The sequence below is a fragment of the Rhincodon typus genome, chromosome 35 (genome assembly GCF_021869965.1).
Source record: "Rhincodon typus isolate 14 chromosome 35, sRhiTyp1.1, whole genome shotgun sequence".
Lineage (NCBI taxonomy): Eukaryota > Metazoa > Chordata > Chondrichthyes > Orectolobiformes > Rhincodontidae > Rhincodon > Rhincodon typus.
In genome coordinates, this window is record NC_063366.1 from 19,129,259 (window position 1) to 19,156,160 (window position 26,902).

A 26,902-nucleotide genomic window follows, 5' to 3' on the forward strand; every position below is an offset into this window, starting at 1 on the left:
CAGGAACTTCTAGGTCAGAGGTAGGAATGCTAGCACTGCACCACAAGACCCACACCTAGCCTGATTGTCAAGCGACTCTAAACCACTGATTCTCATTAATTCGACAAAGATGCTACAGGTATTTCTAAATCAACATGGTCAAAAGATGTTGTTACACCTCTCTGGAGCAGGTTGGTCTTGAACGGAGGCCTCCTGCCCCAGAGGGGGCACTACACCACAGGAGCCCCCAAAACATAGGCTTCATCCCTAGATGGTGTTAAACCAGCGACCTTTTGGTTAACCATTCAACACAAACCAATTGCACCACAGAGACTGATCCACAAGACATTACAAATAGGTTGATTAACAATATCTAAGATATTTACAACACATATCTGGAGTAAATAGGTCTTGAACTTAAACCCCCTGCCCAGTTCAAAGGTAGGAACACTATCATTGGGCCACAAGAGCCCCACAGGGATTTACAATGTCCTGCTGAGGCAGTAGTTCCAGCTGGTTGTCTGGAGATCCCTGGCACAGCAAACTTTGTTGCCCTGATAGAGACTCAGTGAGGAGATAATGGTGAATGTCAATCTCTAACGAGGCAGCTTTCTCCCTTGTGCCCGTATTCAGAGATGCATTCTCTCTCCCACTCGAAGTGCATCAGACAGAAAAATAAACAAAGTGTTAAGGTTCAAGGCTCTTACTTTTCAGCTTGTGATCCAAGTATTCCAGGATGATTCTTATGAACTGAACGATGGTTAGGATCAGTGCTCCAAAGGCCAGAGAGCCAGTGTGATACCTAGGAACAAATAAGCTGTCAGCCAATCTCATCAAAACACGTTGACCCACATCATGTGTGTAGGGATCATCTCCAGGTTAGTACTAACCAACCATGCAACACCAACCCTCCCACATCTCGCTCACTTGACAGTTCAGTGAGACACACAGAACCCACACATCCTGGGAAACCATATGGACCAAGAGGTCCCAGGATGCTTTGAGCTTTTTTGTGTCAGCGTTTCTGGTTGGGAAATCAGGTGAAGCCAATGGGAGAAAAGAGCATCTGCGATTGATGTTCTGTGGCTTCTGCAGTGTTTTTTTTCCCCCAACCTGTTCATGGGTGTGGGTGTTAATGCCTAGGCCAGAATTGGTCTGCAGGCCAGACTAGAAAACATCCTTCTCCAAAGGATGTTTAGTGAACCAGACGTTTTCTTTTCACAATCAATAGTGGTTATGTAGTCACCATTAGACTAGCTCTTTTAATGAATTCAAATTTCACCATCTGCTCCATGGTGAGATTCAAACCCATCTTCCCCAGAAAATTAGCCTGGTGTTCTGGTTTACTAACCCACTATATGTCATCATCTCCCCACCGGGTTGTGGAGGTCAGGCAGGAAGACCCATGAGGTGAGCCAATAGCAGCATTTAGCACTTCGAGCCTGTGCCACTATTCAGTCAGACCATGGCGGATCTCATTATGACCTTGACTTCACTTGTGTTCTTTGGCCTCCTAACCCTTCACCTACCAGGGAGGTCAAAAATCTAAATCAGTCTGAACATATTCAATGACACCAGCCTCCATTCTACTCAGCAATAGAGAATTGCAAGGACTGACAATTTGAGAGAAATTCCTCCTCAGCTCAGTCTTAAATGGGAGACGCCCTGTCTTTAAATTGTACCCCTTAAATCTAGATAGATCCTCTCAACGTTTACCCTGTCAGAATTGGAGGTTTTTTTTAAATAAGATCCCTTCTTATTCTTCTAAACTCCAGAGTTTAGTGTAATCTTTTTATCCCAGGAATGGGCTAAGCAAACATTCTTTGCATTTTGCTTATTCATTTGTGGAATGTGGGATTCAGGATTCACTGACTAGGTCAGCATTTATTGTCCATACCTAATTGTCCAGAGGGCAGTTAAAAGTCAGCCATGTTGGAGTTACATGTCAGCCAGATTAGGTAAGGACATTAAATGAGCCAGATGGGTTTTTCCAGCAATCACCAAAGAGCTTCCTGGTAGTTATTGGACTCTTAGTCCCAGATTAGTTAATGAATTGAAATTCCCCTCTCTGCTGTGGTGGGATTTGAACACAGGTTGCCAGAATATTACCTGGGTCTCTGGATTAACAGTCTAGACCATTGCCTACCTGCTTCCAAGGGACCAAAACTGGACACTGGAGGGTAGGAGCAGTCTCACCCATGACTGTACAATTGTAACAAAATCTTCCTCACTTTTATACTCTAAACCCCTTGTAATAAAGGCCACCATTTTTTGAGCTAACTGCTGTTATGGGCCACACCAAGCCCCCTCAAAATATATTAAGAAGAAAGCAGAGATGCCAACTTTTTCTTATTTTAAAAGATCAATGTAAGGTGTTGTGTTCTTGATGCAATTTGACTGGTCAAACTACCAGGCTTGAAGCAAAACACATTTCATTCTTACACTCCAGATAAAACACAAAATAAGAATTTAAAAAACTCTGTTGAAATACATAAAGATAATATGTTAACACCACAGATGAGCTGTTCCAAGATAGTAACATCCCATAACCACACCCCTGGCAAAGGCAAATTCAGTGGAATATAGTGTCTCACATGCAATGTTTCTCCAGTCTAGGAGGGAAAAAAAAAAAAAAAGAGGGGGGAAGGGGAACGAGAAAGGAAAAAGAGAGAAAGAAAAAGGAAAAAAAGAGAGAGAAGGAAGGAAGGAGAGAAAGAAAAAAGAGAGAAAGAAAAAGAGAGAAAGAAAGAAGAAGAAGGAGAGAAAGAAGGGGGAAGAGGGGGGAGAGAACAAAAAAAGAGAAAGAAAGGAGAAGGAGAGAAAAAAAAAGAGAAAGGAGAGAGAGAGAGAGAAAGAAGAAAAAGAAACAAAAAAAAATAAAGAGAGAGGAGGAAAAAAAAGAAAGAGGAAGAGGAGAAAGAGAGAGAAAACTTAAGTGTTTGGCTGTAGCGGGGAGAGACATACAGCAGCTTTCAGACCCCAACAGCTACTGAAAGTTAAACTGGAATCCTGGTTCTATGGGACTTGACTCCACCCATTCATGCTGCTTCTATTGTTCCAACTTTGAAATAAAAACCAAAGCCTCACAAGCTATTTACTTCATTGGTTTGGAACAGATCACTTGACACCTCTGTCTCAACCACTCTTCCTGAAAAAAAAAAAGCCAGGAGAAAAGTTCACCCCTCAAAGCCATAATACCACCACACTACTTGCTTGACTTGCATACAAACATTCAAAATGATTCATGCACCAGGACACCCAGATCCTCCAGTGTTCTGCAGTCATTCTCCATTTGCTTTTCCACCCCCCTCGCTACTATACCTGCTAAAGTGGACAAGTTCGTACTATCGGCACATTCTATTTGATTTATTATTGTCACCTGTGTTAAAATGGGACAGAATAAAAGACAGACAGTCATTATCCAGACTCCTTCAAAATTCTGAAGGAGTTCTGTTACAGCGAGTGGAGAGGTGGTGTGCTCACCTGAGGGCGCGAATGAAGGAACCAGACACAGCAAAATAGGGAATATCTGCTGGTTTTTTGAAGGCCCAGTAATAGGAGGCAAAGGCACCTGCTAGGGTGCACTGACCCAGTGCAATGACAAAATTCATGCACCATAAGAAGCCGATGATGTTGTAAATCTGGAGGTTGAAGAGGTTCCTCTGCAAGATTCCCTCATCGTTGTACTTGTAGAAGGCACACTTTACACCCTCACAGTTGTAGTTGGAAGCATTGAAGGACTGCAGACAGAAGGAAGAAACAGTTGAAATTCATGAGGATCATTTCCACACACCCTACCGTCTGTCAGTTTCACCATTCCTTCTGATAATCTACAAAATCGCACAGATTTGGGTCCACAGGGTTGGAACGTCAACTCTCATGGCAGACAGAAAAACAAAGTGAAAAAGACTGCAGAGGTTTCAGGTAGTTCTCAGCAGCCTGGTGAAATGGACAGACTCATATCAGCTAACTTCAATTAAAAAACAAACAAAATGCTGGAAATACTCAGCAAGTTAGGGCATATCTGTGGAGAAGGAAACAGAGTTAAAGTTTCAGGTGGAGATGTTATCTCAAAAGAAACAAGTGTTTTCCAGCCCTTTTTTTATTTTAAGTTTGGATTTTCTGTAATTTGACTTTATATTCTTGCAGTGGGTAATACATTTACTGGCAAATGTGAAGTGATGCACTTTGGATGAAAGGCTGAGGAGAGCCAATACAGGCTAAACAGTACAAATGTTAAATTATACATCACAGGAGCAGAGAGTGTCCTGGGGAGATGTCTATTTTTAAAGATTCAGGTCGGGGCTCAGAATCTGTCAATCTAATCTACTTTTTCCATCCTCAAAAAAGGTGTCAACAATCGTATTGGAGAAGGGGACAAAAGTTGACATTCCCACATAGTGCAAGTGCAAGCTATCATTTCCCTGTTGGGATGTCAGTTAAAGCAGCAATGAACTTAGAAATAAAAACAGAAATTCAGTTTCAAAAAACAGTTCTGAAGAAGGGTCACTGGGCCCCAAACATTAACTCTGCTTTCTCTCCAGAGATGCTGCCAGACCTGCTGAGTTTCTCCAGCAATATCTGGTTTTTGTTTCTGATTTCCAGCATTTGCAGTTATTTTTTGTTCAGTAATGAACTTTGTTATTTACAGTAAGTGCCCAGAGAGAATGGATTAGTTTACATTTCAATAATATTCAATGCTTTCAGACACTTGAAAGAAGCAAAGTGAAAGGAATTTAAAGTGTGAGATGACAATCGCACAATTGAAGAAACTGGCCTTGTAAACTTATCACTGTATTCCTGTACTTCTGTATGTGAGTACACAGGACAATAAAAGGATATGCTATTCTATGGAGGTTTGTAAAATCATGAAAGCATAGATAAGGTGAATAGCAAAGGTCTTTTCCCTAGGCTGGGGGAGTTCAAAACTAGAGGGCATATTTTTAAGGTGAGAGGAGAAGAATTTAACAGGGACCTGAGGGGCAACTTTTTTTTTTTAAAAAAAAACACAGATGTTGGTTCTTGTGTGGAATGAACTACAGTAACAAAAGGAAGTGGTAGATGCAGGTACAGTTACAACATTTAAAAGACATTTGGATAGGTACATGGTAGGAAAGGTTGAGAGGGATGTGGGCCCATCACAGGCAAGTGGGACGAGTTTAATTTAATTTGGGAAACTTGGACGGCGTGGATGAGTTGTACCAAAAAAGGGTCTGTTTCCATGCTGTATGACTCTATGATTCTAAGCCGTGACTGCGAGGCCACTTTCTGGCTTGGCACGTGCCTGATTTCACCTGGAATGTGGAACGGAGAGGGCTCTTGAGAATTTAAAATTATTTTCTAAAGAAATTATGGAATTTTTAAAAAAATGCAATGATTCGCCTCCTTTCTACTGCTGCTGAACCTGTGAACTGCAAACTGTAGTTGAAATAGTTTGCAAATATGAAACTAGAAACTAACGATAGCTCCTGGGTCTGCTTATCAACAGCTCCAGGCAGCTGGCCTTGCACCCAGTTGACCCCCAACCTCCTTCAGTCCCACAGTCCTCTGAAATCCGAGCCCCCTTGGATTCAGACATGTGACAATGACCAACGTTAACGGATGCCTGTTAGCGGCCATGCATTCACGGGCCTTCTCATCTGGGGATTAATCGGCTTAGGCCGGAAGACACTGGGGTCAGCACCGAAACCTTCTTCCTCAACCCCATCTCCCAACACACACACACGGGCAGGGGGCACCAAGTTGTGCCCAATATTTCTGACGGATCCACTTACTAAGGGGTCACAGGTTTCATTGCCGAGGATGGCATTGCAGCTGGGAGTCGATGGGCCCAAATTCACCACCCGATACAGTGGCTGCCCCGAAGTGGCGAGATATCTGCACGGCGTCAAATGTTAAAGAAACGGGCAGAGGCTAGAAAAGGAGCTTTTGGCAACAAAAACAATTTAAAGAGATGTAGACATCCCTTGAAGGCAGCATTCAGATCCTAACTTCTCCAGGACCCTGCAGCGGTTTCCCACTGAGAGCTGACCATTTGATTTCACTGTGTACTTTAGCAACATCCAGCTCTACCTTAGCACCAGCCGCCTCTCGAATCCACCACTGTGGTTAATTTATCTCACTGTCCACCTCACACTGGATCAATTGAGATTCCAACCCCCCACCCCCAGGGGAAATTGACACCATTGGTCTTGGTTCCAAACTCCATTGCCTATGCAATCAGTTCTATCCCTTTCAGCGGGGACAGGGCCTGTCTCTGTCCTCAGTCTTGGTGTTACATTTGACCCTGGAGATGAGCTCCTGACCTCCTTCCTATTCCTGCCAGGTCCAAAGCTGGCTACTTCCAGCTCGGCCACATTGCCAGACTCCACCACCACCACGCGCCCACCCCCCACCCCCCAACCATTTGTGTCCTGCCTTGAAAGTGGCCGATTGGAACTGGTCCATCACTGGTGGCTGTGGTCTCACTGGCCTGAGCCCCAAGTTACAGAATTCCCCCCCTACATCTCCCTTTGTATCTCCACCCTCCTTCATGATACTCCTCAAAAATTTTTTTTTTTTGACTGAGCTTTTGGACAGCTGTCCTAAAATTTCCTTATGTGCCCAGCGGCATTGCTGTTTGTTCTACAATTCCCTTCCTGCACAGTGCCCACAGATGTCCACATTAGAGGCACTTTAGAAATGCAAGTTGTTGGATGAGGGGAATACAATGCACCCAAGTCACTCCCCCTTACAAACACATGACACAAGATAATGGAGGCATTTCTATTATAAATTCAGGCCAGCATAATCCCCTTCAAATTCATTCAAATCTGTGGTGGTGGGACAGGCTAAGCACTGAAAGGATACAGAGCGGTCATTCCCCAGTAAGCCACACAAATCACCAATAGTACAAAGGTGATTAAGGGATAGAAAAGTGATGACATCATGTGACCGATCGCCCTATTGGATAAGGGAGAGAAAGAAAATTTTAAAAATCCACATATCGATTATCAGTACTGACACGCATTTGTAAAGAACCCAAGGACATAAATTGGTCTTCACTGTCCGTGCGCAGGTCCTATTTAAGGCAGAGGGGAGGAGATAATGTGCCCAATCTCTTTCTCAAAAAGGCCATGGAAGCAAGGTCCTCACATATTTTAAAGGAAGAAGGGGTTAGGTTTTTGATAAGCATGGGGTGAGACGTTATCGGGGAGGGGTAGGCAGCAATGTTGAGTAATCAGAGCACCATGATCTTACAGAATGGCACAGCAGGCTCGATGGGCCAATTGGTCGCACGTAACAGAGGAAACAGTAGGAGGCCTCACGTTGTAATGGGGTGTGGAGCTGAGTGGCCCTGGTGGATCCCAAACTGGGTGGGGTGGGGGTGGTCACTGAGCAGGTGCTGCTTGATAGCACTGTTGGTGACACCTCCCATCACTTTGCTGATGATCGAGAGCAGACCGATGGGGTGGTAAATCATCTGGGTTGGATTCATCCTGCCTTGTATGTCATGTACACACATAGGCAATTTTCCACATTGTCAGGTAGATGCCAGTGTTGTAACTGTCCTGGAAAGAGTTTGGCTAGGGGAGCGGCAGGTTCTGGAGTACAAGTCTTCAGTACGATTGCCGGTATGTTGTCTTAGCCCATTGCCTTTGCAGTATTCAATGCCTCCAATTGTTTCTTGACATCACGTGGAGTGACTCAAATTGAAATTATGTCTCATCCACCACGGCTGATCTGACTATGGCCTTGACTCGGGTTTTCTACCTACTCCATCAGTGACCCTTGACTCACTTGTTAATCGAAAATCACTTCAATTTGGTTCAACTTGAGGGACCTCTTCCTATTCCTAGACTGAGGAGTGGGTCCTTTCAAAAAAATCCCCAGTGGCAGCAATTGTGTGGTGGTGGGGTGGTGGCAGGTTGGACTTGCAGGGAGGGGTCTTGACAGGGGAGACGTGAAGAAAATGTTTTTCCCTGTGGGAGAATCTAGAAGTTGGGATTACCGTTTAAAAGAAAAAGGGTCCCCCATTTTAAATGGAGAGGAAGCATTTCTTTCCTCTTACCCCTGGGGTTGGGGGTGGGGGGCGCGGGTAGAGAAAAGTCTCTGATTATGGTTTATAGCACACATGGCCAGATCCCCAAGATTGGGTGAATAAGAAGTAGTCAAGGTCACAATCAGCTTAATAAGATGGCAGAGAAGGTTCAAGGGGCCAAATGGCCTCCAGGCACTCTTGAGCCATGTGTTGCTATGGATCAAGGGGAATGTCACCCACGCCTTGGATGATTAAGAGGTAGGGAGAACCATGGTTTGAAAATTAGTCAAGGCTGATGAGCGTCTCAGGAACAGTGATGGGTGCCCTGTTCGCTTTCTAAGCCCATTTGAGCTGCGTTGACAGGGTGGCACTGGAAGCTACACGGTGGCACCTCACCCGATACTACGGGATGAGGGGAGACCCTTCACCAGTTGGATTTCTGGAGAGTGGGCTATGCCAGGTGCATGCTGCAAGTGGGCGGGCACAGGTTACAAACAATCAACCTACTTGCTGGCTTCTTTGATGAGTGCGATCGCGATAAGGATTCTCTTCCGCAGGAAGATCAGGAGCAGCAGGATGATAACCTCCAGGACAGCCAGGATGATCACTGCAAAACAGGAAGATTTCACACCTTCAATCCCAACTTCTGCTCCCCATCACTCTAATCAAGGGGTGACCAAAACACCTTGCCTGGGAGCTGACAGAAAAGACTTGCAGAAGTGTCCCCCAATGAGTTATTGAAGTTATACAAGGTCAATTGGAGAAGCCAGGACCGTATTCCTTGGAGAAGAGAGGGTCAAGAGGAGTTCTGATAGAGGTGGCCAAAAATCCTGAAGGGTCTGGGCAGAGGAGATAGGGAGAAACGGTTTCTTGTGTGGTAAGGAACAAGAACCACTGGGGCACACAAAGTAATCCGCAAAAGAAGCAATGGCAACTGAGGAAAAACCTTTCCACAGAGCAAGTAGTTAAGATCTGGGGAGGACTGGCTGAGTGCACACTGGATGTCATTTTAATCAAGGCATTCAAAAAGGGAGTGGGATTATTATCTGAAAAAGGGAAAACATGCTTGCTTATGGGGAGAAGGCAGGGGGGAAGGGCAGCAGGCCATTTGTTCAGTCAAAGAGGCAAGGCAGACGTGACAGTCTCCTTCTGCACTGTACCCGTCCTGCAACTGTGAAATTTTCACTGGAGACTCTTCCCGGGTTGATGTAATGAAGGAGTGAAACTGAGACAGACAGTCACCCCTTCCCCCCGCACCTCTCTTCCTCATGGCAGAAGCTGGGAGATTAACCCTTGCTGCAGGGAGATGGTATTGTGCCTGTGAGTGATACATGCTTTTCTGTGACATCCCAGAGACACTCACAGACAGCCAGCCAGGTCTCCTTGACTTGTCCGTAGACCTGGAGATCCGTGGTGAATCCAACAGTCGTGATGGTAGCTCCTTGCTTTTTGAGGTTGTCATATTCCCAGTAGCTGTGCCAAATTCCTGAAATGAGATGACACAAAGTATTGAAAGCACAGTGATTACAGTAAAATTTGGACCAGGGCAAGCACAGAGGGTTTCTACACAATTTAATGAATGAAAGATTCTCAAACCAGCTCATATTGCTGGAAAAAAAAAAGAGACCACATTCAACTGATGTGGAATTCAAAAAATGACTTTTAGAGCAGAGTGATTGACCAAAAACTGAACCGCTATGTTGTTAATTCTAGAGAGAAATTTCTGAACTGACATGTGATTGAAGCCTCTGTACAGAAAAGCTACCTAGTCTGTGTAACCCACATCTGAAGAACACTTCAGTAACAAAAGGAATCATTCAACTTCCTTCATGTGCCTCTGCCCTAAAGGGAGGCAATGGCCTAGTGGTACTGTCAGTAGACTGTTAGCCTAGGGACCCAGAAATAGTTCCTGGGACCTGGGTTTGAATCCCGCCACGGCAGATGGTGGAATTTGAATTCAGTAAATATCTGGAATTAAAAGACCACGAAACCAGCGTTCACTGTCAGGGAAGAACCCATCTGGTTCACGAATACCCTTTAGGGAAGGAAACCGCCATCCTTACCTGGCCTGGCCTACATGTGACTCCAGACACACAGCAATATGGTTGACTCTGAACAATTAGGGATAGGCAATAAATACTACCTGGCCAGCGATGCCCTCATCCCATGAATGAATAAAGGGGAAAAAGAAACTTCCCTCCACTTATTGTTGAAAGGGCCTCTGTTGCTGACTGATTATCTCCAGCAACATTAGCTGGAAACTCCTTCTGTGAAACGTTGAGAGAGGGCCTTCAAAATTGTAACATTCAGCCCCTCGAACCTGTTCCACCATTCAATTAGTACGTGATCAATCAGCACCATCACATTGTTTTTGTTTAATTCGTTCGCAGAATATGGGCACTGCTGACTGGGCCAGCAGTCACTATTCGTTCTTAATTGCCCTTTAATGGACTGGATTACTCAGCCATTTCAGAGGGATGTTCTGAGTCAGTCAGTCAATCACATTCCTGTAGCTCTGGAGTCACATGTAGGGCAGACCAGGTAAGGATGGCAAATTTTCACCCCCACCCCCCCCGCAAAAAAAACAAACAATAGAAGCATTCGTGAACTAGGTAGGCATTTACAACAGTGGCTACACAGTCATCAACTAACAGACTAACTTTTAATGCAAAATCTTTACTAAATTCAAATTTCACCATCTGCCATGGTAGAATTAAAACCCATCTCCCCAGAACATTAGCCTGGGCTCTGGTCCACTAGGCCAGCGACATTATCACTGAGTTACCACTCAGCAAACTAGCTTTGAAAAGATGTTTTGCATAGAAACTACTGGGGTGATCAGTAACATCAGTTAGCTCATTCTCTAGAGGGCCAAAGCACATTTTACTCACTCTCTTCCTTTTAAATGCCTGTAGAAACTTCTGTTATTTGTTTTTAGATTTCTAGTTAGCTTCCTCTCAATCCTTCCTTCCAATTGGCATTTTAGTCATTCGCTGTTTTTCTTTATATTCCAATCAACTGACCTGCCACTCGCCTTTGTGTGGTTATATACATTTTTCTTTCAAGTTTAATGTTACCCTTCGCTTATTTAGCAAATTGCAGATGGTGGAATGGAGTCCACACAATGAAATGCAGTCAGGAAGTCAAAGCATGGAAGCTTTACAGTGATTAACTGCAGCCCCTCTGCTCTCCGCTTGCCACCTGCCCATTAAAATGCAGAGGGTGCAGCTTCTGGGAGGTGGAAGCTCATCTCAATCATCTGCCCACAGGGAGGTGGTGGGGTGGGGTGGTGGTGGGGGTGGCAGTGGCAGTGGAGAGAAGAAAAATAATTTATTAAAGTGGAAGGGATACTCACCATAAGCAATGACAGCAATCAGGGCAATGATCATGACCCAGACCAGAATTCCCGCCAGGAACCTCAAGACTATCAGGAACAGCAGACTCAGAATCATAGCGATTACCAGACCACTTTCAAGGGAGGCAATGAGGGATGAAAGAGAAAGAAAATCCTGTGTTAACTTACACGATCAGTTACATCTAGTTTGAAAGGGAGAAGCAAGGATCTAGTGTTATCACTTAAAAGGTTTATTGGGGGGGGCAACACTGTGGAAGGCAAAAAAAAAAGGCTCAGCTGGCTGAAGTGAACAGGGATTGGTGCGGGGACAGATCAATAGAGAAGCAGTGGGCAAATATTCAAGGGGATATTTCAGAATACTTAGCGGGGCGTACTCCTATTATAAAGAAAATTCCATCAGGAAGACCAAACTAACTATCTGTGGTTAGCTAAAGGAGTTAAAGAAAGCACCAAACTTGAAGAAAAAAAGCATACAATTACGTGAGATGAGTAGCAGATCAGTTGTTTGGATAGAATACAAAGAACCGCAGAGAATGACTGGATAATTAACCGGGTGGCACGGTGGCTCAGTGGTTAGCACTTTTCAATTCCACCCTTGGGCGACTGTGTGGAGTTTGCACATTATTCCCAAATCTGCTGGAGTTTCCTCCAGGTGCTCCTGTTTCCTCCCACAGTCCAAAGATGTGAGGGTTAGGTGGATTGGCTGTGCTAAATTGCACTTATTGTCCAGGGGTGTGCAGGCTAGATGGGTTAGTCATGGGAAATGCAGGGTTACCGGCATAGCATCGGCAAGTGGGATACTCTTTGGAGGGTCACTGTGGATCCGCTGGGCCGAATGGCCTGCTCCCACATAAAATCCCTACAATGATTATAAGGGAGGAAGAAATTAGAAATAGAGACCACTAGCTAGGAATGTAAAAACAAATGGTAAGAATTTTTACAATTAATTAAAAAAAGGGAGAAAAGTAATGGGACTGTTGATCTTCTGATTGAGAATGGGTATTTATTAGTATGTAGTAAGGAAATAGTGAATTAAATGATCAAATGTTTTGCTGTAAATCTGGAGCTGGAATAGAGAAAAACTTAGGGAAATTACAATGTTAGGGAAGTGGTACTGAGTAAACTGATAGAGCTGCAGGCTGATAGGTCCCTGGGTCATGATGAATTTCATCAGGAGGTCTCAGAGAGCTGGGCAATGATGCAGTAGATGTGTTGGTGTTAATTTTCCAAAATTCAAACTAAATCCAAACTAAAAAGCAGAGAATATATGCAAGAGAGGGAGGCAGTAAAGAGGAAATTAATTGGCCTTCATTGGGAAGGTGATAAAATCAAGGTAGTTATAGTGTCACACTTAGACAAACAAGAGGAGTCAGCATGGTTTTGTGAAATCTATTTAACCAACTTACTGGGGCGCCGTGAATGAATAATGTGCATTATAAATAAAGGGGAGCTTGTAAAGAGATTTCGTTAGATTTCCAGAATTTCCAGAAGTTATGCTGCAGTTATACAAAATCTTGAATAGACCCCACTTGGAATACTGTGAGCACGTCTGGACACCTCACGAAGGATATATTGGCCTCAGAGGGAGCGCATGCAGGTTTACAATAATGATACCTGGACTTCAGGGGATTAAGTTATGAGGAGAGATTATACAAATTAGATCTGTTTTCTGTGGAATTTAGAAAATTAAAAGGGAGATCTGATCAAAGTCTTAAGGGTCGGCACGGTAGCTCAGTGGTTAGCACTGCTGCTTCACAGTGCCAGGGACCTAGGTTTGATTCCACTCTGGGGTGGCTGTCTGTGAGAAGTTTGCAAATTCTCCCCCTGTTTGTGTGGGTTTCCTCTGGGTGCTCCAGTTTCCTCTTGCAGTCCAAAGATGCGCAGGTTAGGTGCATTGGCCATGGTAAATTGCTCATAGTGTCCAGCTATGTGCAGTCTAGGTGGATTAGCCATGGGAAATGCAGAGTTGGAGGGATGGGGTGGGATGCCCTTCTGAGGGTTCAGTGGACTCGATGGGCCAAATGGTCTGCTTCCCCACTGTAGGAATTCTATGGCAAGGGATGCAGAGAAAATGATTTCTCTAAGGCAGTTATACAACTTTAGAACACTGCCTCAGGAAACATTGAAAGTGGGGTAATCTGATAGTTTCTTGTTAGGGAAGGGATCATAGGTTATTGGGGACGGATGGGAATGTGGAATTTGAAACAAAGATCAGCCAAGATCTGCTCCTAATTCATATGTTCGGGTATTCACAATCTTATTCCCATGTTATCAGATCCATTCTAATGCTGGGCAACTAGACTCCTCACGAATCATCAACATATCCAGTGATAGATGGTTCACCGATTGCCAAAAGGAAGCTGGTGGATGGTGCAAGTAGCAGATTCAAAACAATCCTGGGACAGAGCTCACACTGTAAAGGGAGGTAACCTTGACCACAAGTTTCTATTCATCTGGATGACCTCTGACCTGAGGGTTGTCCTTCAGGTCAGTGGAAGAATTACATGACATGACTACACAAGAAATCCACCGGTTGGAAAAGGAAGGAAGCACAGCTGCGTGGACGCACAATATAGGAAGTGTAGGCCATTTCCCCCCCGCCCCCGAGTCTGCTCTAGCATTCGATAAGGAAGAGCTGATTGTATTGATGCTTTCTCCTGCCTTTTGCCCCACAAATCTTTGATTCCCTTGCTTGCCAAGGGATAGGATGAGGCTGTTCAGCCTACTATGGATGGATGGATGGACGGACGGATGGCAGCCAGTGTTAAAATGCCCAGTCTGGTCCACCTGAACGGGACAGTTAAAACTGTCCCATTGATATATCCGGAGGGAAACCTCAGAAGGTGCACAAACTGGCTGGGAAATAAAATTTAAAACAAAAAAAGGACAGCAGCAGGGAAATTATTGATGAAAGAAGTAACATGCTAATAGTCATGTTCCTGGTGAGTCGATGGATGTAAAGTGAACTCACATTAATATCCAGTACCAGGACTTGGTAAAATCTTCAAAAATCCTCATCCCTACCTCCCTGGCATTGAAGCTACCCAGTAGATCCCTGGAACAGACAAGTTAAAAAAGTTAGCCTCCAACATGAACAATATTAAGAAATAATCTCACCACCTCTCCTGGCCAACTTTATACAAGAACCCCACTTCAGATAGCAATTCAACACACGAGCATAGTGCCTTCAACACCGTACACAGCGCCAACATGCTTCCTAAGAGGCTTCTATCACAATTATCTGGCAATGAGCTACAGAAGGAAAGGGGGAGGGATGGGATTGAGGCAGGGAGACGGGGTTGGAGGGGATCAGGCAGGGAATTTGGGGCCCAAGCAACAAAATCCCTGGGGACCAATGAAGGAGTGATTGAGATGAGAGATGAACAGATGAACAAGAATTACAGGATTCCGCGGGGGGGGGGGGGGGGGGGGGTGGTGCTGCGGTATGGTCACTGGACGAGTTGTCCACCGAATGAGGACAAATGGGGGAGCATGGATTCAAATCTCACCATGGTACAGCTAGTCTAATGACAAACAAACATTGTCTATTGTTGTTCGCCAGTGCCCTTTAGGGAAACAGCCAGCCTTACCTGCTCTGGCCTACATGTGACACCAGACTCTCAGCAATGTGGTTGTTGACTCTTAACTGGCCTCTGAAATGGCTCAAGCGAGCCAGTTATTTCAAGTGGCAATTAACGATGGGCGATAAACATTGGCCTGGCCACTGATGCCCACATCCCATGCACAAATAAAAACAAAATTAGAGGGTCAGAAGGAGATTGCACAGATGGGAGTGGGGGTGGGATTGAGGCTGTGCAAGGATTTGAAAACAAAAATGAGCATTACAAAATTAAAGCATTGCTTGACCGGTTTCCAATGCAGTCAGTGAGTGAGCAGAGGGTGGACGTAGTGGGGGCTGAAACAGCAGTAGACACTGTAAGCTAAGAAATGGGTAGCAGGTTTGCAGATGAACTGAAAAACGTATAATCGGGTGAGAAGGCAGCAGGAGTACGTTGGAATGCAAGAATTTAGAGGTGAGGATGGGGGGCTGAAACAGTCAGTGGCAGACGCTTTGAGACAGGGGCCAAGTTGGATGAAGTGGAATAAACTGGTATAGACTTACCCAACAGCATTTTTCACCTGTTCAGCTGTCTCATTGGCAGTGCCAGCACCGTTAAGGGTAAAGTTGGCAGGGAACACGTCACCTATCTTTGGCACGCACCGACCAAGGACTGCAAACAATAAATAGGAGCTGGTGATACAAGAAGAAAACGCGCAGTGCGCTTACACCACCAACCCTTAACTTCCAGAGGACATGGCACTCAGCACTTGGGGGTGAGAAAACACAGAAGGCAGTCCTGTGCCAGGCAAGATCTCACCAACGCCTCAAAAGCTCCTTCACCACACACTACTTGACCCTTGGGATTCAAATTGAAGAACGAACATTCCTCCCTACTGCCCGCTCCTTTGGAAAAAGAAAAAAAAAAGTTCTTCCTGACCCTATGGACAACATTCCTTACAATCCCTGGAAGTCAAATGCTGAATGAAGCTACTCCAAATCTGACCAAGGCATTTCCTTCACCCAGTGAAACTGTTCCTTAAAGTACAGATGCAAAGACAGCAACACCCCCAAGGGGCAAGTCTCACGCTGAAACCTATGTCAGGAGATATCAGACACTTACAAGGTGAACTTGGAATAGTGTATTTTGGACACAGTTCTTTCACCAAAATATCTTGTGGTGTCTGAAATAAATAAAACAAAGTTGAAGACGAGGTTAGTTTGTTTATTTTTGTTTCCTGACACGAGGATGAACAATTTTGAGTATTTTGATAGAACATTAAGTGCCTATGGGACAACAGGGAGAAGTGAGGACACCGAACAGTAGAGGAAGAATTTCCATGAAAAAAAAAAAGAATTTTTAAAAATCCTTTCATGGGACGTGAGCATCACTAGGGAGGCCAGCATCCCAAACAGCTCGAGAGGAGTGAAAAGCCAATCACAATGCTGTGGCTCTGGACTCTCAGTTAGGTTAACAAGAGAAACTACTATCCTCAAGAGCCTCCCTGACAACATGGGTTTTCACAACAATTGATGATAACTAAAACAATGGTTGTGAAAGTTGTTAAATTCTGCAAGCAGCTATGGTGGGATGTGAACCTGTGTTTCCCCCACAATCCAAAACCTATGTAAGCCTCAGCTGGTGACTTGCTAGTCCAGTGACATTACCACCATCTTCCCCATGGGCAAGGAAAACAAAAATTCCACAATCTCAGGATATAACAGAAAGCGGTTAATTTGTTGCATGCCTCAACTGATTTGCTCGCAGCAGGCTCCCACAGGCCGGACTGTTTCTACTAGCAGGAGAGTCTAGGACCCCAGGACATACCCTCAGAGTGAAAGGACACCCCGTTAGAACAGAGAGGAGGTGGAATAACTTCAGCCAGAGGGTGGTGAATCTGTGGAACTTATTGCTGCAGAGGGCTGTGGAGGCCAAGTCATTGAATTTATTGAAGACAGAGATGGATAGGTTCTTGTTTGCTGAGGGGTTCAAGGGTTATTGGGAGAAGGGAGATGGAGAAACAGATCAGCTACGATCGAGTGGTGCAGCAGACTTGATGGGCTGAACTGTCTAATTCTGCTCCTGTATCTTATGGTGTTATGATCCCCGTGTCCAGGTGATTTGTTCTTTTATGATGTTATTGCAGAAATAAAAATGTTCAGGAATCCACACTTGGTGCGACAGAGGTTCTAGTAGTTGTTGGGTCTTTCCGGTCATCCAGAGAGCACAGACAAGATCTTGGCCACAGCAGTGCCCTTTATGACCAACACTGGACGGTCATAACCTTGATCTTCACTCAAGTCTGGAGTGAAGTTCGAATGCACAACTTTCCAATTCCACAGCACGACTGTGACTCATTGAGTTACTGCAACAGATGCTCAGCACAAAATAACTAACACATAGCAAATAGGTGGCACACAAGTATCAAATTTGAAAGCTGGAGGGGTAAAACACAGTTAGCAAGGCAGCATGGTAATAAACTCATTTTCTCTCATCAGAAGAGAGCCAAGTAATCATATGAGGCACTGTTTAAGCAAAGTTTATAACAGCCATACTCACCAATGTGGTGGTCGACAGGTTAATGGAAGGGTTGCAGTATTTCTGATTGAAGCCATTTAAAGGTGAAATTCCTGAAAGCCAGAAATTGCTGGGACATTGTGAAACACAGATCTGCCAATAAAGAAAGATGGAGCATTTCAACTGGGATAAGAGGGAAACAGCCTGTGAAAGTGCTAATCATCCGGTCACATCTTCCACTATTCTGCATGGGTCCTAAGGTACAAGAGCAAGCTCAGGATTAGCCCTGTAATGATAAGATCAGCAATAAAGTTAAAATCCCCTCTCTTGACATTGCTGTGAAGTTTTTTAGCGATATCTCCATTAAGACAACACAGTAACCTCAAGCAAGCACTTTGATGATCAGAGAAAGGAAAGTTCTCACAATTCTGGTCCATAAGGGACACATAATTAGACGACTATATCTGAGTGAGACATAGGCAGAGCGTAGTCACAAATTTGGCTCACTTGGAATTCAGTGCAGAGGCTGTAAATGTTTTAAATATGGTTTATTGCAACTTTAAGGGGTGTTAATTATTAGTCAGATTTATCAGTGGAAGTAAGGTTTTATAATTAGCTGTAATTATTTTGTTTATTAATATTGGTAAAAGTTTTGTTGGCAGTAGCAAGGTTAATAAGTAATGGAATGGCTTTGACCTCGAGAATGCATAGCCAGTGCCATGTGGGAATTTCAGGATGTTTCCTATAGCCTGGCTAATCACTTGTGCAGGGAGTGTCATCAGAAGCAGCAGCTCGAACTCCAGGTTTTGAACTGAAGCAGTAACTGGGGTCACAGCAGTGCCTCAGCAAGACTGACAGCCACATGGACGACACTCTTATAGATCTGGTCACCTTGCATCTAGAGAGAGTATAAAGGGATAGCGGGAATGGGTGACCATCGGGCAGTTGAAAAGGGAACAAGCAGGCAGTACAGGAGTCCTCCAGTCCCCCAACGAGGATTTCATTCTGAATTCTGATGAGAATGATTGTTGGTTGAGGGAGTGCAGCCAGAGCCAGGTCTATGGTAATGAGTTTTTAAAAAAAAACAAAAAACTGCATTATGGGACTTTGCCAGTATTTATTACCCATCTCCAGTTTCCCTTGATAAGGTGATGGCGAATTGTGTCCTTGAACTGCTGCAGTTCACGTGCTGTAGATAGTTCCATTATACCATCAGGGAGGGAATTCCAGGATTTCGACTCAGCAACAGTGAAGAAACAGTGATCTATTTCAAAGTCAGGATGGTGAATGGCTTGGAGGGGAACTTGCGGGTGATGTTCTAGTGTATCTGCTGCCCTTGTCCTTCTAAATGGAAGTGGTCGTCAGTTTGGAAAGTATTGTCCAAGGATCTTTGGTGAATTTCTGCAGTGCACCTTGGAAACAGCACACACTGCTGCTCCGGAGCTTTAGTGGTGGAGGGAGTAGATGTAAGTGAATGCACGGAATTGGGTGAGGAAGACTGGCGAATCAAAGGTACAAATTTCCTGGCGGAAATATAATGTTCCGGGTATAATGTTCCAGGGCTTAGACATAGCCCTGGGTGTTAAGTATTCCTGAAAACAAGGTGTTCAGGAAAGAACAAAAAAAGGGAAAAAAGGTAGTGATAATGTCTATGGAGGTCATACTAACAGAGGAGGAAATTTGTTAGAAGGCTTTACAACTGACAAAGAGGAGGAGGTGTCAGATAGGCAATCTGTAGACAGGTTACCAAAACTGGATGAGTTGCATCCAAAAGATAGCTAGGTAAGTAAGAATGGAAGTTGAACAGGCACTGGCCATAATTTTTCACTCTTCTTTAGGTGGCCTTAGGGGAAGGTGGGGGTTTTCTAAAGAAATGCACTAGGTTGTTTCATGGGAAAAAGGGTTGGCATATCAAGAACAGCTGAAGAGAGTTTGGGGTTTAATTCACGGGAGTTTTGAAAAGGGAGGGGTGATCTTATTGAAACATACAAGATTCTAAGTGTGGGGAGCTTCACAAGGTAAATGTTAAGAAGGTGGTTTCACTACTTGGGCAATCTCAGATGAGGGAACACAGTTACAGAATAAGGGGACACTTATTTAAAACAGATGTGAAGGAATTCCTTCTCCCAGAGGCTAGTGAATATCTGGAATTCTCTACCTTCGAAAGCTATGGAGGATAGATCACAAAGTATTTAATGAGGAGGTGGATAGATTGCAGAAATGTCAAGGAGTTAAGAATGATGATGACAAGGAAAAGGAAAAAAAGGGAGAAGTTGAGGCCTGGGGCAGATTAACCATTATAGAATGGTGGGGCAGACTTGAGGCAAAATGGCCTACTTAATGCTCCTCAGGCTCATTGGTGAGGCCAGAGGATAGCAGATTTGCAAACGTTTTCAAAAATAGTGTTCAAAGATTATCCAAGCAAATACAGACAGACAGTTTACTGTTAGCATTGGAAAACTTCCAGAAAGAATAATTCAGGAGAAAAAAAAAATGTAATATTCACATGGGCAAACACAAGCTAATTGAACAGAACCAGCATGGACTTGTTAAAAGAAAATCATGATGGACTAACTTAGTGGAACTTGAAGTGGTTGCAGAATGTTAACCAGGGCAATGCAGTTGATGTGGTGTGCATAGACTTCAAAAAGTCATTCGATACAGTGCTGCACAATCACAGCAAAGTTACAGGTCGTAGAATCAAAGGGACAGTAGCAACATAGATACAAAAGTGGGGGATAGGAAACAAAGCAGTGGTCAATGGATGCTTTTCAGGCTGGAGGTTGGCAGCAGGTATTCGCAGGAGTCAGTGTTGGGACCCTTGCTTTTCCTGATATATATTAGTGAACCAGACCTAGGAGATAGGGTACAATGTTAAAACTTGCAAATATGAAATGAAATTTGGAAGCATCGTAAACAGTGAGGAGGAAAGTGTAGAACTTCAAAAAAGATAGACAATTCTTTGGAGTGGGGAGATAGGTGGCAAATGTAGTCCAATATGGAGAAATGTGGAATGATTGGTAGAACATGGAGGCAGTAAAATAAAGGGTATAACTTAAAAGGGTCGCAGTAGCTAAGGAACTGGAGTCTATATGTACACAAGTTATTAAAAAAGGTGGTAGGGTAGGTGGACAGAGCAATTACTAAAGCAAATGGTATCCTAGCATTTATTAATAAAAGGTGCAACTGTACAAAGCAGGGAGTTGAAGTTGACCTCAGCTGAAGTATTCAATCTAGTTCTGGAGCACCAAATTTTAGTAAGGATGTGAAGCATTGGAAGCAGTGCAGATGAGGTTTACAAGGATGGGGAATTTCAGTTATGAACATAGAACAGTCTCAGCTTCTCTGGCCTGTTTGCTGAGAAGGTGGCTAAGAGGAGATCTGATGGAAGAAACTCATGAGGGCTCTGGGTTACATATGGAGAAAAATGATCTTTGCAACAATAGTATCAAAAAACGAGAGGGAACAGATTTAAAGTAATTAGTAAAAGAAGGAAAAAAAAAGTGACATGAGGAAAATGTCTTTTTGCAGCAAATAGTTAAGGTATGGAGTGCACTGTGAGTATATGGTGGAGGAAAAGTTCAATCAAGGCATTCAAAAGGTACTTGTTCCCTTTCAAATAGCCAAGCAATGTGTTGGGTTACTGGGGAAGGCAGGACAAATGGCATTAGCTCAGATGTTCATTTGGAGAGCTGGCACAGGCCAGCTGATGAGCTGAATGGCCTTCTTCTACACAATAAGAATTCTGAGATTCTATACGTATGGTTGTAAAGAGCTCTGTAAGGGCCCTGAGTGCAAGACATTACATACAGCGGAACCTGTCCGTCCTTGTATAGGAGTCACAAAGTTACCAAGCAGGTACAGCAAGTAATTAGAAGTCAGTTTTTATTACAAAAGGGACTGGAGTATAAAAGAAGAAAGAAATCCTATTTCAGTCAAACAGGGCCAATGTTGCTGAGTACGGTTTTAGTCTCCTTACTCAAGGAGAGAATTATTGCCCTTGAGGGAGGAGTGCAGTGCAATGAAGGTTCATGAGGCTGGTTCCCGGAATGGAGGAAATTGTCTGATTTGGTCAGATTGGTGAGGTTGATTCGACTAGGCCCTTATTCCCTAGAGTTTAGAACGATGAGAGATGATTTCACAAAAACACCTCAAATTCCTGGAGGGATTGACAGGGTAGATGAGGAGTAATTTCTTCGTCTAAACAATTGTGGCTTTTTGCGAATTTGTCTACCGAGGACACTTGAGCACCGAGGGGCTTAAGGGATATGGAGGGTCATGTCAAAAAGCTAGATTCAAGGTAGAAAAATCACTCATGACCTCATGGCAAAGTGAGGCACGTTTGAGGGGCCACATGGGCTACTCTTATTGCTTGCGCTGCAATGAAGAATCCTCACACAGACAGTACCTGGGTTGTTGGACACTGAAGGCCATTCAGGGCAGAGGCCAGGATGCCTGTTGGAGAGGCACATTTCAGGATGTCGAAGTAGAAGGCATAAGGTTTACCCCTTGGAAGAGAAAGTGCACATGTTAACGTGTGGATTCCAATAAACATTTCTTCATCATCATCATCATCCTTGGCACAATTGTGGGTATCCTGGGCATCAACCTGGTCAAAGCAGGCATTCGTACCCACCCCCTTAATCCCATCACCTTGTAAAGAACACAGTTTCATAGATACCACACACCTCCTGTGCAAGCCTCAGGAAGTCACTGGCAAGTTATTTGACTGCAAGGAACATCCTGGAAGCTGCACCCATCATTAACCTGACAATAATTCACAGGACAGGATTTTCCAGAGACTTCTGATGCTACCTCAATTCTGAGGAACTAACTCAATATATACTGTAACCCGGGCAGAGAAATAAGTCTTTTATTTTGAGAGGATGGAAAAAAAAAACAAAAAAACCACGGGGTTATAGGAACTTGAGCATCTAAGTGCATTGAATGGACATGGACATACTTGTAACCAACAGGTCCAGCTGACTCCCACAGCCTACTCCCAACCCCCAATGCTCAGGTGACATAGTGCACCTTGAAGCTGCAAAGTCTTTTGGCACCACCTCCCTCTAAAACCCAGCAGAGCTGTTACTTACTCATTACTCCCAATGCCACAGTACATGCCAGTGGAGTTCCTGGGATAGATCACTTCACGCGGATCACCATATAACCAGGCTGGAAAATACCACAACAAACAAGACAAACACACACAGTCAGTGGGAGGCAACAATGGACCCGGACAATAAACTCATCCCAAATATATAGTCAGACTTACCCAAATAAGTGGCCAACAGGGCGGTGCCAAATGCAAGTGGGAAGAAATATGTATTTCACAGAAAATTGTGCGCTATTTTGTTCAATCTGTAAAGGCCAGGAACTGATGGTTATATGAATATATACCCTGGGTGCCAGATTCAGATTCATTCTCACGCAGAGTAACAATTTATCAGCTTACTGTCCAAATGGAGAGCTGAAAGAAATATACTCCGTGTAGGTCTAATGTCTTGCACCTAAACTGTGATTATATCTAACTTTTGGGAACCAGAAGACAGTCAAAAGAAATGCGGATGTTGTAAATCAGAACCCAAAAAAAAAAAAACAAACAATATTGCTGGAAAAGCTCAGCAGGTTTGGCAGCATTTGTGGAGAGAAATCAGAAATAACATTTCAGGTCCAGGTTCAAGCTTCAGGTTATTAAGAAGGGTCACCGGACCCGAAACGTTCACTCGGATTTCTCTTCACAGATGCTGCCACACCTGCTGAGCTTTTCCAGCAATTTCTGTTTTTGTTGCAAGAAGATAATCTGTTGGCAGTACAGAACTTAAGTTTTGCCGGGAGCAAAGACATTTTGTCAAAACTTTTCCTCCTGCACTCATCAGGACAATTTGCAAAAAAAAAAAAAAAGTACCAACATAAAGGGAAAACAATATTTTGTTCTCCGAGAGGGAAAGTGGACACTGATTGCTAGGAGGTATTGCCATGGAGGATGTACCAAATAACAATGACTGATAGTTGATGTCAAAGCTTGGTTTAAATTTTAACCCATGCAGGTTGCATCTGATTAGCTTCTCAGTGCAATGCCCTGAGAGATGAAAATATCATCTATTTCCTTGTGCTGAAATAGGTAGTGTGTGTACACGTTTTCTTTTCCTATCTACATAGGATAGAGCCCCATGTATGAATATAGGTATTGATAAAGCAATATGCACACGTGCACCACACTATGAACCCATCTGACAATCTAAATTGGCTATCAGTGTAAATCTTCACACACTCAGGATTATTTAGCAAACATCTTATTGCAGAAACACCTCTAATGTCGGATGCTGTGGCGTGTTTTCAAAGCATTGTCTGGATGGGTACAGTCAGTTAGTTACTTGCTTGTTGCAAACAGCCATAAGTATGTTATTTGAGATGATCCACCAGTCTTTGGGATGTCCAGTCTGCATACTTGGCATCACACCAGCACTGAAATGCACATACTCTTACTCATGAGAGAGACAGGCAGAACATCTTTCTGAATGGATGGCCACACATTATTGGAGGAAAACTTGCAAGTTGTTCTGATGAGTGCAAGACAAGATACCATGACAAAAATGTGTCTTTAGCAATACTGAATAACAAAAAGAATTGAATGCACACTTAGGAGGAGGAAATAACAAGCAGGACTGTGAGAGGGTTCCTTTAATTCTCTATGCTCCATGACATTTTACCATTTTTATTAAAATTTTATAGTCAGATTCCTCCTTACAGGAGAATAAATTACTTCTACACTCGCAAATGTAAATTCCTATGGAAAGTGGAATAGCTGCAGTTTAATCTTTCCACTGCTGGGGATTATGGAATTATGGAATTAGTGTGACAGGTTTATACAGTTAATTACCATTATAGATTAAGACACAGGAATTTTGAATTGGAGTTTTAAAATTGACTGGCAAGGCCTATTGCCTATCTGTAATTGGTCTCAAGGTGGCGATGGCGAGCTACCTACTGGAACCACTGCCATCTGAAAGTGTAGTTACGCTGGTGGCAGTTTGGTACAAAACGTGATTTGCCAGGCGAATTCAGAGTGAAGTTAAGAATTAGGTTCATTGCTGTGGGTCCTGAGTCACATTTAGGCCAAACCAAGTAAAGGAAGCAGATTTCCTTCATGAACCAGCTAAGTTTTTACAATGATAACAAGGTGTAGAGCTGGAGGAACACAGCAGGCCAGGCAGCATCAGAGGAGCAGGAAAGCTGATGTTTCAGGTCTGGACCCTTCTTCAGAAATGGGGAAAGGGGAAGGGGGCTCTGAAATACATAGAGAGGGAGGGGACGGTGATACAAGGTGGATAGTGGAGCGGATAGGTGGGAGAGAAGACGCACAGGTCAAGAAGGTGGGGAAGAAGCTAGTAAAAAGGTGTGTGGGTAGGAAGTGGGAATGGGGGTTGGCCAGTGAGGTGGGAGGAACGGATAGGTGGGAGAGAAGACAATGACTAGTTTTACAATGACTAGTTTCAGGATTATTAGCATCAAGAATAAATATTTCTAACTCTGCATTTAATTAAAAATTACAATTAAAAATTTGGAAACAAATTTCTGAGCTGGTGGGGTTAGGTTTGAACTCTTGTTCTCGAGATCAGTCTGCAGTCCTAAAACAGTAATGTGACTACAGCACCACCATGAAGTCCAAAGGGCCATAGTGCTATCGTGGTAGTTTGGGGATAGAGAGGCATTCTGGAGTGCACAAAACAAGGGACAAAGCCCCTTTTACCCCCCAAGGAGAGAGTCACACTGACCCCATGCTGCAGTTAATAAAAAAGGTCCAAGGCAATAAAAGGCACCAACATGTTCCAGCAGGAAATGTTACCACTGTGGGTGAGGGATCCTGGGCGGTTCTCAGTACCAGCCCCTAGTGCAAACAGAACCACTTTATTTAAAGTTAAAACAGAAACCAGGATGTCTCAGTGCCACGGATTAACTGGTCCTGGTTGTGTCCTGCTGTGTAAATATATAGGCAGGATTCCAAAGATTTGTCATTAACATTCACCGAGCTCAGCCTTTGCAGCATTCACAACCCATCAGTCAGTGTAAACACTCTCAACACACTTGGCAAATGCTGTTCGGTGCTTGTTGAAAGTCTAAACAGTGTTGAAATTAAGGTTCAGACAACCGGAGTGGGGGCAGTGTGCAGTTCTTTCTGGCAATAATGCAATCAATTAATGGTGGTGTTCAACTGTTAAAAGAAAATACAATTGTACAATTCATCTTGTAGACATTAAACAGACTGCATCAAAACAGACTGCTTTGAGCTGGACGATGTCAAGCTTCTTCAGTGTTTTTGGGGCAGTACTGATCCAACAAGCAGGGACTAAGTCATCACACTCTTGACTTAAGCCTTGTGGATAGGAGACAGGAGAGGAGTTAAGCATTTTCAATTCCTAGCCTCTGACCACATAGCAGCATCCACCATATTTACGTGGTCAGTCCAGATCAGTTTCTGGTCAGTCCTGGATCAAGGGACACATGAATTTTGCAACAAAGTGGAGGAGCAGTAGGAGATCAATTGTGATCGGATTGAACGGTGGAACAAAGTGGAAGGGCTGAGTGGTCTCTTCCAGTGTCTATTTCTTAGGTTCTTTTAGATTAAAAAAAAGGAATAAATTGTCCTGATGCTCTTTGGGTAGGACTCAGGATGGGAGGGTATAACAGACAACATTCTCTCTCTTTCCTAAAGATTAGATCTACTGGATCACCCGCCATCTTAGAACAACAGAGATATGAAAGTCACTCAGTCATGGTGGGAAAGGTTGGGGTGGAGGGGGAGAACTCCTTCCTGTGATAAACGGAGGCCACTGGGTGGGGGGTTAAAAATAAGAAGAGAATCCTGGCAATAGTGACTGAGGAAGACAAAATTAAACCCAATTTGATACTTACCCAAGATCCCCACGATCATGTAACCCACAATGAAGGCCATAAACAGTACGCAGCAGAGGATGTCAGTGCAACTCCTGCAGGGAAAAGAGACAGGGGTTCTTCTGAGTCCATAACCAGAAATAAACATCAACAAATGAAATGAAGGCACATTGCCCAGACAGCGCTGATCCTCAACTACCTCCAAAGCCCTTGGATGGTGCCAATCACTTATTTTTTATTCATTTGTGAGATGTGGGTATTACTGGCTAGTCCAGCATTTATTGGCCAGAGGGCAGTTAGGAGTCAACCACATTGCTGTGGGCCTGGAGTCACAAGTAGGCCAGAACAGGCAAGGATGGCAGTATCCTTCCCTGGAGGGCATTAGTGAGCCTGAGGGGTTTTTCCTGACAATTGACAATGGATTCGTAGTCATTGCAAGATTCCAAATTCCAGATTTTATTTGGTTCAAATTCCACCATCTGCCATGGCAGGATTCGAACTCCAGTCCTCAGAATGTTATCAGGGTTTCTGGATTAGCAGTCCAGCGACAATACCACTAAGCCATTGCCTCACCCT

At 43.9% G+C, this 26,902-nt stretch overlaps 1 protein-coding gene across 1 annotated transcript in view; it reads right to left on the minus strand.

The window, feature by feature from the left end:
* slc44a4 (solute carrier family 44 member 4) overlaps window positions 1–26,902 on the minus strand; it is a 73,366-nt gene that overhangs the window by 8,643 nt on the left and 37,821 nt on the right. The window contains exons 3-16 of the mRNA XM_048616553.1: window positions 26,348–26,421; window positions 22,528–22,606; window positions 21,840–21,939; window positions 17,474–17,584; window positions 16,037–16,097; window positions 15,478–15,586; window positions 14,326–14,409; window positions 11,355–11,467; window positions 9,363–9,485; window positions 8,507–8,606; window positions 6,829–6,921; window positions 5,754–5,856; window positions 3,463–3,719; window positions 687–781 (exon numbers count right to left, since the gene is read on the minus strand). Coding sequence (XP_048472510.1) covers window positions 687–781; window positions 3,463–3,719; window positions 5,754–5,856; window positions 6,829–6,921; window positions 8,507–8,606; window positions 9,363–9,485; window positions 11,355–11,467; window positions 14,326–14,409; window positions 15,478–15,586; window positions 16,037–16,097; window positions 17,474–17,584; window positions 21,840–21,939; window positions 22,528–22,606; window positions 26,348–26,421 — 1,502 coding nt within the window. The remainder of the gene's footprint in view (window positions 1–686; window positions 782–3,462; window positions 3,720–5,753; window positions 5,857–6,828; window positions 6,922–8,506; window positions 8,607–9,362; window positions 9,486–11,354; window positions 11,468–14,325; window positions 14,410–15,477; window positions 15,587–16,036; window positions 16,098–17,473; window positions 17,585–21,839; window positions 21,940–22,527; window positions 22,607–26,347; window positions 26,422–26,902) is intronic.